We start from the raw sequence: 12506 nt of genomic DNA, 5'->3' as shown, positions 1-12506 counted from the left end.
GAGGACGTAGCGTCAGAACGGAGGGGTCGAGGAGGACGTAGCGCCAGAACAGAGGGGTCGAGGAGGATGTAGCGCCAGAACAGAGGGGTCGAGGAGGATGTAGCGCCAGAACAGAGGGGCCGAGGAGGATGTAGCGCCAGAACAGAGGGGTCGAGGAGGATGTAGCGCCAGAACAGAGGGGTCGAGGAGGATGTAGCGCCAGAACAGAGGGGTCGAGGAGGACGTAGCGCCAGAACAGAGGGGTCGAGGAGGATGTAGCGCCAGAACAGAGGGGTCGAGGAGGATGTAGCGCCAGAACAGAGGGGCCGAGGAGGACGTAGCGTCAGAACAGAGGGGCCGAGGAGGATGTAGCGTCAGAACAGAGGGGTCGAGGAGGACGTAGCGCCAGAACAGAGGGGTCGAGGAGGATGTAGCGCCAGAACAGAGGGGTCGAGGAGGATGTAGCGCCAGAACAGAGGGGTCGAGGAGGATGTAGCGCCAGAACAGAGGGGTCGAGGAGGACGTAGCGCCAGAACAGAGGGGTCGAGGAGGACGTAGCGCCAGAACAGAGGGGTCGAGGAGGACGTAGCGCCAGAACAGAGGGGTCGAGGAGGATGTAGCGTCAGAACGGAGGGGTCGAGGAGGATGTAGCGCCAGAACAGAGGGGTCGAGGAGGATGTAGCGCCAGAACAGAGGGGCCGAGGAGGACGTAGCGTCAGAACAGAGGGGCCGAGGAGGATGTAGCGTCAGAACAGAGGGGTCGAGGAGGACGTAGCGCCAGAACAGAGGGGTCGAGGAGGATGTAGCGCCAGAACAGAGGGGTCGAGGAGGATGTAGCGCCAGAACAGAGGGGTCGAGGAGGATGTAGCGCCAGAACAGAGGGGTCGAGGAGGATGTAGCGCCAGAACAGAGGGGTCGAGGAGGATGTAGCGCCAGAACAGAGGGGTCGAGGAGGACGTAGCGCCAGAACAGAGGGGTCGAGGAGGACGTAGCGCCAGAACAGAGGGGTCGAGGAGGATGTAGCGCCAGAACAGAGGGGTCGAGGAGGATGTAGCGCCAGAACAGAGGGGTCGAGGAGGATGTAGCGCCAGAACAGAGGGGTCGAGGAGGATGTAGCGCCAGAACAGAGGGGTCGAGGAGGATGTAGCGCCAGAACAGAGGGGTCGAGGAGGATGTAGCGCCAGAACAGAGGGGTCGAGGAGGATGTAGCGCCAGAACAGAGGGGTCGAGGAGATTAAAGGGACCAAGGAGGGCGTAGCACCAGAACAGAGGCGTAGAGGAGAATGGAGGGGCCGAGGAGGACTTAGCTCCAGAACAGAGAGGTCGAGGAGGATGTAGCGCCAGAATGGAGGGGTCGAGGAGATTGGAGGGACCAAGGAGGGCGTAGCACCAGAAGGTAGGGTCCGAGGAAGAGGTAGCGCAAGAAGGGAGGTGCAGAGGGGGGCGCAGCGCCAGAAGAGGGGGGCCGAGGAGGCTGTAGCGCCAGAAGAGGGGGGCCGAGGAGGCTGTAGCGCCAGAAGAGGGGGGGCCAAGGAGGGCGTAGGACAGAATGGAGGCACTGAGGACAGTGAGGGAGGCCCTGATGCTCATGGGGCTGGAGGAAACCCCAGGTAAGTATAAGTGCTAGTGAACCATCTCAGGTACACTATAAAAGAGCTGTAGGAATTGTCTATATGAATGTTGTTGGATCTGTGACCCCTCCCTGCCTGAGTCTTGTGATTTTATCCCCTCAGTTGGTCACCTCGTATAGATCATAGTGCCTGCTCGTTAGTAAGTATATGTTGTCCCCTCCCCCGAGTATCATGCAATGCAGGTCGTCTCTCCACCATGTCACAGAGCAGTGTGTGTTTGGGTGGGGGGTGATGGGATTGGGGTACAGCACTGTCACCCAGGATTCATGCGCTTTCTCTGTCTGTCTGTGTCTGTGTGTCCCTTTGTCCCCGGCAGTCCGTAATTGAGCAGGTCTCATGGGATAACTGACAAGTTCCACGTACCAGGTTCCCTGACGTGTAGGTAAAACCAAGGCCAGCAAACTGTGCATGCAAATCTCTTATCTCCATGCCAAGTGCTGCCGTGCAGCCTGCCCTTCTCTCCCAGCCACTATCTGATGCCTTACAGTAATGTGGGAGGGGCCACAGCAACCGCACAGCTCCGCCCACTACACATGCACAGCTCCGCCCACTACATCCACTGCCCTTCTCTCCCAGCCACTATCTGATGCCTTACAGTAATGTGGGAGGGGCCACAGCAACCGCACAGCTCCGCCCACTACACATGCACAGCTCCGCCCACTACATCCACTGCCCTTCTCTCCCAGCCACTATCTGATGCCTTACAGTAATGTGGGAGGGGCCACGGCAACCGCACAGCTCCGCCCACTACACATGCACAGCTCTGCCCACTACATCCACTGCCCTTCTCTCCCAGCCACTATCTGTCACTACACAGCAATGTGGGAGGGGCCACAGCACCCGCACAGCTCCGCCCACTACACATGCACAGCTCCGCCCACTACATCCACTGCCCTTCTCTCCCCGCCACTATCTGATACAGCAATGCGGGAGGGGCCACAGCACCCGCACAGCTCCGCCCACTACACATACACAGCTCCGCCCACTACATCCACTGCCCTTCTCTCCCAGCCACTATCTGTCACCTCACAGCAATGCAGGAGGGACCTCAGCACCTGCCCAGCCCACTTCACACTCTTAGATACACAGCTCCGCCCACTACACCTGCTGCACATACATACACAGCCACATAAACAGACTGGCCGCTGCCCACTACACACACTGCACTTGCATTCTGTCACTGCTGTGCAGGGCTTGTGTACATTATTGTATGACCTTGATAAGAAATTCACTCTATAATCTCACAACAGCAAGAAATGTGGTTTGGCACGATCTATGTAGCACTGACTAATTGCGGTTTTGTTTCAGTTTGCTCCATCACTCATTGATATTCCTCATCTTATTTGGTAGTGAATGAGATTCGCCGGCTTACTGAACGAGACCTAGGCGGGCTCTTGTAATACTGGCTACAGGTTACTGCCTGGCTCTGGCGGTCTAACTAGAAGTTATAAATAGTATTGTGCTAGAAAAGCTGCACCAGGTCTGTAGCTAACGAGATATTACTTGGTAGCAGAAAATTTCAGCTAGTAGCAAGCTGTCTGCAGCGGAGGCGGGCCATAGAGGGGCGGATCGCAATAAGGCGTAGGCGGGCCGTAGATAGGTCTGCGGAGGCGGGCCATAGAGGGGCGGATCGCAATAAGGCGTGGGCGGGCCGTAGATGGGTCTGCGGAGGCGGGCCGCAGATGGACATAGGCTGGCCAATGAGATCTTAATAATTACACATTACCTGCAAACTATATACAGCTCAGTATAACTATGTTGCGTACCTTATTGCACGCCAGAATTATTGCTATTTGATCGGCCATGTCTAGAAAGCAGTGTCTGACATTCCCACCAGTACGCTGTCATAAAGTCGATCCGCTCTCACCAGCATGCGATCATATACGCTGGGGGTCAGTTATAGTGTGCACAGCTATCACCAGCCAGGCTGATCTCACTGAAAAAGGACTCTGAGTTTGGGAAGTAGACTTCCTACACGTGGACACTGCGTACAGGAGGGCGTCCGATGGCAGTCATGGTCTGTAACAGCGCAGCCAGGTGATGGGGCCAGCCACCAGTCAGCATCTCCTCCTGCGGGAGCTCACTGGAAGGCTGGTTCCACAATATAAGAGCTTTTCTAAGCGCTTGAGATTGCTGAGCGCTTTTTAAAAATCACTCCCGTTCACTTTCATTAAAATCGTGGTAAAAAATAGCTGCATATGCAATTGCGTGAATGCGGCGATTTTTACATGATTTTTTTTACCGCGATTTTAATGAAAGTGAATGGGAGTGATTTTTAGAAAGCACTCAGCAATCGCAAGCGCTCAGAAAAACGCTTATAGTGTGAATCCAGCCTAAGGCAGGGTTAACCGTTATCATTGCGAAAAACTGAACGGTTTTACACATGCCTTTTTTTTTCAGCCGGTGGACTTTTACTGCAGCTTATGAAAGTCGATGGGAATTTGCATGCGATGTGCAAATTTATGCTGCATGAAGTAAAGTTTGGGGTTTTTTTAGCGCGTGTGAAAATATGAATGCAGATTCACAATTTTTTTAGCAGATGTGCGAATCTCCAAAATGCGTCTAAGGGGTCCGTTTATAAAACACTGAGACAAAATTTTGAAATCCTGATTGCCACGCCATTTAGAAAAGTGGGGACTAATCTAGTGCCTTGAAAATGGCCTTTCAAAACAAGTGAATTCCTTTACTGTAATGCCCCTAAATTGCATATCGGGGTTGATTTTAGTGCCCGGTAATGCTTGCCACAGTGGCAGTCTCAGAAGTAGCACACATTCATGGCTGTGCAGTCTCAGAAGTAGCACACATTCATGGCTGTGCAGTCTCAGAAGTAGCACACATTCAGGGCTGTGCAGTCTCAGAAGTAGCACACCTTCAGGGCTGTGCAGTCTCAGAAGTAGCACACCTTCAAGGCTGTGCAGTCTCAGAAGTAGCACACATTCATGGCTGTGCAGTCTCAGAAGTAGCACACATTCATGGCTGTGCAGTCTCAGAAGTAGCACCCATTGATGGCTGTGCAGTCTCAGAAGTAGCACACATTCAGGGCTGTCCAGTCTCAGAAGTAGCACCCATTCAGGGCTGTGCAGTCTCAGAAGTAGCACACATTCAGGGCTGTGCAGTCTCAGAAGTAGCACACATTCAGGGCTGTGCAGTCTCAGAAGTAGCACACATTCAGGGCTGTGCAGTCTCAGAAGTAGCACACATTCAGGGCTGTGCAGTCTCAGAAGTAGCACACATTCAGGGCTGTGCAGTCTCAGAAGTAGCACACATTCAGGGCTGTGCAGTCTCAGAAGTAGCACACATTCAGGGCTGTGCAGTCTCAGAAGTAGCACACATTCAGGGCTGTGCAGTCTCAGAAGTAGCACACATTCAGGGCTGTGCAGTCTCAGAAGTAGCACACATTCAGGGCTGTGCAGTCTCAGAAGTAGCACACATTCAGGGCTGTGCAGTCTCAGAAGTAGCACACATTCAGGGCTGTGCAGTCTCAGAAGTAGCACACATTCAGGGCTGTGCAGTCTCAGAAGTAGCACACATTCAGGGCTGTGCAGTCTCAGAAGTAGCACACATTCAGGGCTGTGCAGTCTCAGAAGTAGCACACATTCAGCGCTGTGAAAGGGTCAGGGCTGTGGAGTCTGGAGGTTTTTTGGGTACCTGGAGTTGAAGATTTCATAAACTGACTCACAGTGGATGATTTTTGTATTGACCCCACAGCTCTGATCACATAGCAGCCACCATCTGGGTGTATGAGGCAAACACAACCATTCACCACCTTTCCTACTCACACACTATTCAATCAGTGCTAGATCTTTCAGATATTGATCCTTGTACCCCTTGGCATTGCAAAGCGATTATAAAGCTCATCTGAAACCGTTCCTGTGGGGTTCAGGCCTAAGAATTACAAAGGTAGAATTTACAAACGTGGATCAGAAAGAAAATCAGCGATTCTCCTGAAAACCATTGTACTGTATGGCTATGTGTAACTTCCACTGTCCACCAGTAGGTGGCTCTACAAGTGAAACAGTCCCTGACCCCTGCCAGTCCTCATAACATTTATGCATTATATAGAATCATCGATCAGCAATTGGATCCACACTAAGGCCTCTTTCACAGTGCAACGTTAAAGTCGCACGTTAGGAAATGTTTTAACACAGACTAACGCACAGCAATACTAAGTCTGTGCAACATTCACAGAGCACATGTTGCGTTGTGTGTAACGTGAAGCAATATTTAGGAGGTGCTGCATGCTGTGCGTTTAGCAATAAATCTGCTGCGTTGTGTGTGTTGCACATGCTCAATAATGCTTTTTTTATGTAATGCATGCGCCGTTTTCGGTCCATCACTATGCGACGAAAACGGTGCACCAAACGCAGGGCTAAAGAATGTACTATGATGTCCAAGTTAGTCTTGCAATGCGTTGCATGAGAGGCGCATTATGCGACCTTAACGTCGCATCAAACGCAACGTCCCACTGTGAAAGAGGCCTAAAGCCTTAAAGGGACTCCGAGCTCTTCTAAAAAATAAAAGTTGTACTCACCCGGGGCTTTTTCCAGCCCAGTGCTGGTCGGGAGGTCCCACGACGGCGTCCTGGCTCCTCTCCTACTCCCCGCTCCGGAATGGCTGACCGGGCGACACTCGGCCGAGTGTCGGGCTGCTCCTTCCGTTTTTTGACGCTGCTGATGTCACACGCCGGCCGCCTCGCGTTATCACGGCAGCCGGCGTGAAAGTACTGCGCATGCGTGATTAAGCGCGCATGCGCGGTACTGCCACGCCGGCCGCCGTGATGACGCGAGGCGGCCGGCGTGTGACGTCAGCCTCGTCATACACAGAAGGAGCAGCCCGACGCTCGGCCGAGTGTCGCCCGGGCTGCGGCCGGTCAGCCATTCCGGAGCGGGGAGTAGGAGAGGAGCCAGGACGCCGTCGTGGGACCTCCCGACCAGCACTGGGCTGGAAAAAGCCCCGGGTGAGTACAGCTTTTATTTTTTAGATGAGCTCGGAGTCCCTTTAAAGGATACCCGAGTTGACATGTGACACGATGATAGACATGTGTATGTACATGTACTACCACACAAATAACTAGGCTGTGTTCCTTTTTTTCTTTCTCTGCCTGAAAGAGTTAAATATCAGGTATGTAAGTGGCTGACTCAGTCCTGACTCAGACAGGAAGTGACTACAGTGTGACCCTCACTGGTAAGAAATTCCAACTATAAAACACTTTCCTAGCAGAAAATGGCTTCTGAGAGCAGGAAAGAGATACAAAGGGTCAGTAGTTCATAGATTTTAGCTCTGGCATATTTCAATGAATGTGTCATTGAGCAAAAAACACTGTAAAAACTTAAAAAGTAGATTTAAATACAAGATAAAACTGTGGAACATCTTAAAAAGTCATTTTTGGAGGAGGAAGATAGATACAATTGTTTGTTTCATTAGTTTATTTTCACCTCGGGTATCCTTTAAGTTTACACTGGCCTATCTTACCACGTCCATGTATTGTGAGGAGAACAGATTGTGAATGCTATCAACAAATTGCGTAGGCAAGCTCTCATACTACATGGAGGTGGTAAAATTGGCCAATCAAAATTGGAAGTGTGTACCAGGCTTTATTGGGATCAGACGATTTGAAAGGAGGCAGGACTGAGGAATAGATTTCTATCGGTGGACAACCATATTGGCTTCATAGAGGGTCCCACAGGTCTATATTCATCACATTTATTTATATGTTAGTTATTTTCAGTCTTTCAGGGCGAGATTGAAATCGCTTACCGGGTGCAGCTTGGCTACATTCTTCCCAGTGCAGTTCTGTCATTTAGCGCCATTAACCACTTCCTGCCCCATGACATGAACATAAGTCTCTGCACTCCCCTCCCTACAAAATCCTAGATAATACGGTTTCTCTGAGCTGATAACATTGCTACACAGTTTTAAAGAAATGACCGCAAACCCCTCTCTTCCTCCCAGTGAATTCAATGGCAGAATTAAAGTGTAAACTAAACATTCCAGGAGCAGACAGATGTAACAAGAGTAGAGTATACACAATGAGTTACTAATGCATATTAAAACAAATGAACTGTGTAAATAAACAGGAGAGACAGACAAAAAAAGTGTGGGTTTAATGTACAATAGAATCAATTTACATTAAAGCTATAATGTATGGAAGTAGAAAAAATGTTTCACTTTTGTTCCTAATTTCCTTTTTACAATACATAGAAAATAAGGTCATTAGTAAAAACAAATATCTGCCACAAAAAGCCCAATTTGTCCTGAATAAAACAATATATAGATCATTTAGTTGTGATAATTATTTATAAAGGTATAGCCAAAGTAATCAGAGCTGAGCTGTGAGAATGACCAGGGTAGGGAAGTGGTTAATATCAGAGCCATGCTTTCACACCCGAGTCCATCATAACCATGTGGTGATGTATTTCATGCTACACAGTATCTACATATCCCTCTCTCCATATCATGGCTCCCCTCCTCCTCCTCTCGGTCTGATATTTCACTCTGGTTCCTGTCGGCCAGCCTGTCGTGTGTGACTCACCCACCGAGACACTCCTGTCCGTCCTCCGCATGCATCACTAATCTGCCTTGGTGTGTGTTGTGTGTCGTTGCATCCCGTGTCGTGTGGCTTCGGACTCTGGTCTCCTCCATAACGTGTCTCCCCTCTCTCTCCACACAGAGCCTGAAGGAGGGGCTGACGGTCCAGGAGCGCCTCAAAATCTTCGAATCCCAGGACTATAAGAAACACTAAAACACCTCCTGACTTCCTGCTGCGTGTCCCTAGGGCGTGGAGCAGAGCATAAGCCGCCCCAAATCCACCGGGCTTCAGGGGACTCTGATGTGTGGCTTTTTTTTTTTGCACGTCACGTGGCTCTTGAAATGTGCAAGACTGTTCAGGTGTTGAAATGGTTAATTCCTGTGGGTACCTCTCCAGCTCTCAATACCCCCTCCCCTTCCTTTGTTTTTTTTTTAATGTCTCTTCCCCTTCCCCTCCCCCCCCCTCCCTTCCCCTCCCCCCCCCTCCCTTCCCCCTGTCCGCTCCAGGATAGGGCACACTTACTTGCCTCTGCCATCTTGTCATTCAGAATTGTCAGTATTAAGGCACTTCTGCCGAAAACATAAGCTGTCTGGTGTGAAAGCGTTGGACGCCGGGCAACTCCCGCCGAGTGACTGGTGGCGATTGGCTGCCTTCAGGCGATGGGAGGAGCTGAACCATGGACATGCAGACGTGACAGGGTTGCTCTGCTGTGGTAGTGGACTCTTGCTCTCTCCACAGCTATGTGTAGTTATTTATATATGTGTGTATGAGTGTGCGTGTTTGTGGAGTACGTGTCGGAGAACAGACTTTATGCTATGGAATGAGGTCCTCTCCTCCATCCGACCACACTCTGCTTTTGGCTGTGAAACCTTCTGGTGTTTAACCTGCGGCACCCATAAAACATGACTTCCCTCAAACCAAAATGACTGTTGTGGTTCCATCTTTACCACGAGACGTGGGAAGGAGAAGGCCATCGTGGTAAATGACATTTATGGGCAGAGCTCTCCCCTCCTGTGTGGATAATCAGGATAACGACAGTATTATGGCCATGCTTGCTTTAAACTTTCCTTGTAGAAGTCTTTAGAGCAGATGTGAAGTCCGCTAAGTCCAACTCCAGTCCTCACACATTTTTGGAACTGATCAAAATGTAATTCATGGTTCTCTGAATCAGGAAAGGTGTGGTTCAACTTTATTTCTCCATTTCTCAGTCCATCCTAAACACTGGCATGAATATGGTCCTTCAAAGATTGGCGCTTGACACCTGTGGTTAGAGCATTGGTGTCCGTGGCGGTCAGGGACAGATAATCTGAGCTTTCTGACACACGTCCGTCCTGAAGGCTAATTCTTTGGCTGCTGAGGGTACAGTCACAGACCTCTGCTGGTAAATAATGGGCACCTGTAACATTTTTCAGTATAGAATAACGTGTGTATATTTTTGATGTGTGGAAGTGACTTGTGATCTGGAGGGATCAGTTCTGCCTTTGAGGTCGCTCCATCAACTGTTGTTCCTTCATCCAACGAAGTAATCCTCATGAGTTGATCAGAAGCAACGCAAGTGGACATGGGGCAGTTTCTCACCATCACTAGCGAGTAGTGATCTGGGCATTTGCACCACTTTCCTTATTACTGTACTGGCATTGATTCCCTTGCCTGCATCATTTATGGTAACTGCAAAGATGGCGATGTTGTCCCTAGAAACAGGTCTGTTGGTAACAGAGATTAGGAAGCCGGTTGCCATGGGCGGCAGTGGTCTAATGTGTAGGCCCCCGCATAGGCTGAAATTATGTGGGCTGGATGAATATTTACAGCGCGATGTTTGGAATGTGTGGCAGTTTTGAGTCGTCGGGAGATGATTCAGTGGCGAGAAGACCGCCGCCGGCAATTCGGCAAGTCTTGGTGATTTGCACCTCATTGGATGGGTTTTTGTGCGCAGAGTATTTGTACAGCTCACAGAATAACCAGGGCCAGCGAGAAAGGTGTGGACACAATCCTGGGTAGGGATGGTCAATGACCTGCAAAGTATTCCAAGTTGATGAGGAGATAGTGCAAACTTTGCATGCAAGTTTATGCAGGTTCAAAATGGACCAATTGAATCCCTCCAAGGCAGAATTCCTTTGCCCCATTTTTCAAGCTGCATACTTTTGCATTCAGAATTTGGCTAATCCTGCATGCGCCTGGAATTAATTGCATATCCATGACCATCCCCGCTCCTGGGTACCCGGAGGTAAGAGACCACTCCGGTTCCCTCTAGTGGATGGTGGAGCTCTCGGAATGACTTGGCAGGTGTTATACCGCTAGCCTTGTGTTGTGCGGTGACGTTTAAAAATGGATTGTAACAAGTAGCAGGTTGTGTATTTTTGTTTACACGTTTGAGGTTTTGTTTTTGGAACGTTTTGGCATAGTTTTGTGGATTGAGGATGTGTTTTATTTATTTTTTTGGATTTGTTTGTGGTTATTAATTGGCTGAAGTTGTCAGGTTTATCCTGGTTTCTCCAGCGTTCTGGGAGACCGCTTCCTCCGGCAGTCGTGGGGTTAAGTGTCTTCTGAAGAGAAGCTAAAGCCGGCACTGTGCCTTTAAGCCCCGCGGCTGGTGGAGGAGCAGAGGAGGTCGTTACAGAAGTGTTTGTTGTAGGCGGCGTGCAAGTTAGCAGTTTGTATTAGTTATGTTCTTTGTGGTCACGATACGTCAGAAGAGAATGCGCGATGGGAGGAGCCGAGCTCTGGTAGGAGGTTACTTTTTGTGTCCACACCGTCAGTCCTGTTTGTGGTCTATCAAAGGTTATAGCTACTGTTTCTTCAGAAGGCAAATCTTGAGGTGGTCGTACACTTACAGATGGCCACCAGATTGGACGATCAGCAATTGACCGATGTGATAGGTTTCGGCTGAAGGATCCTGCTGCATCGGTTTATTGCAAATTCAATTACAGTGATCAAATTGGCCTTATATCAACAGGAAGAATCGATGTTCATGGCCACTTTGACCTCTTAAACTTGTAGGGCAATAAAACTTGTAAATATTCAGATACCTGGTGAGTGTAAGAACTGTACTTATAAAGTTCTCTTCCCTGACATGCAACTAGATATAGTAACTGGGACTACGTACCCAAGATGCACCCATAACACAGACGTTACTGCGGCTCAGGGTCATCTGCTGCATTCCCTGGCATGTAAACACAAGCTCGTGCTGGCGCGTTTGCGCATGCTCCCACCCCATTTGCAGACAGGCGAGTGTGCAGCTGTGGGCTGAACGCATGTGCAGCGGCCATCTCATTTTGCATGCCAGGAAACAAAGCAGTGGATCCTGGGGCCGCAGTAATTGTTAAACATGTTCCTGGTAATAAGGGCTTTTATCAGTACTGCACGTTTTTGGCTGTAGTTTTCCCGTAAGACGTGGGCAACCGTTTTGTAAACTGAGCCAGGTAAAGAACCAGCCAATGAAATCATCAGAATGAGGTGACATCACTGAGGCACACCCTAAAGGCTGAACCCTGGAGTCCCTTACAAGATGGCTGCCTGCAGGGATGGGCGACCATGTAAACGGTTCAAAGTTTATTCTCACCCTATAGTTATGTAAGCGTGAAGCTGTTTGCTGAATAATACCTCCTAGATAAAACTGGAGCTGGTAACTGCAGCTTGCCATTGGAGGATCGGTAGGAAAGTGCGTTCAGTGGGCATGATTCCGAGCTTGACGCAGCGTGCGTTATATTCCTACGCCGGTCGGAACGATTTGCACTTCTGTTGATAAACGTTTGCCCTTGTCCCGGTCACTCCTGCAGTCGGGTAGTGCGCTGGCCAGCCTGACTGACCTCTGATGTCAGTAATGCCGCAGCTAGCTGGCCAGCCTCCTACCCCACGAACTTTCTGCGGCCTTCGTGATGCGGGGGGCATGACTGGAGAGGCAGGAGCAACGTCCATCGCGGAATATGCAATCATGAAGCGAGGGAGAGGCTCGCTGATGTAAACTGTAATAATCTACAATCCTGAAGCAGAAAAACATCTCACTAGGGTACAAAATAATACTTGCCTAAGATGAGGGAGTCCTGTGGATCCCAATGATGCTTCCCACAGTTTCCTCTGGTCCTGTTGCCCCTTGTGGACCCTTCAGCAGATCAGGGCAGCGCTCTTCTCGCGCTGCAACAAGGGCTGGTTGGTTATCTTGCTTGAAGAGAAGCGTAACTCCAATCATAACGCGTCTGCCCTGCGCATGCTCAAGTGCGCCTGCACAGTAAGGCAGAGCTGCTCGTGCCAGAAGAGGAGCACTGCCCCTGATCAGCTGGAGGGTCCACAAGTAGCTACGGGACCAGAGGACAGCGAGGGTAGCCTCATTAGGATCCAGAGGCCTCCCACTTCTTAGGCAAGTGAGTGTC

At 50.1% G+C, this 12506-nt stretch overlaps 1 protein-coding gene across 10 annotated transcripts in view; it reads left to right on the top strand.

The window, feature by feature from the left end:
• The window catches only part of MPRIP (myosin phosphatase Rho interacting protein), a 266132-nt gene extending 255769 nt beyond the window's left edge, over positions 1 to 10363 (top strand). For 9 of the 10 annotated variants that reach the window (XM_068243558.1, XM_068243563.1, XM_068243562.1 and 6 more), the window contains one exon: positions 8281 to 10363. In XM_068243558.1, the coding sequence (XP_068099659.1) occupies positions 8281 to 8352 (72 nt within the window). In that variant the 3' untranslated portion in view covers positions 8353 to 10363. Of the gene's footprint in view, positions 1 to 1926; positions 1989 to 8280 lie in introns of all 10 variants that reach the window. The other variant, XM_068243561.1, reaches the window with a different exon arrangement.
• Positions 10364 to 12506: the final 2143 nt, after the last annotated feature.

This window comes from Hyperolius riggenbachi, chromosome 7, assembly GCF_040937935.1.
Source record: "Hyperolius riggenbachi isolate aHypRig1 chromosome 7, aHypRig1.pri, whole genome shotgun sequence".
Classification (NCBI taxonomy): domain Eukaryota; kingdom Metazoa; phylum Chordata; class Amphibia; order Anura; family Hyperoliidae; genus Hyperolius; species Hyperolius riggenbachi.
Note: the sequence above shows the minus strand (reverse complement) of the source record. Positions and strands in the feature narration are given on the sequence as shown.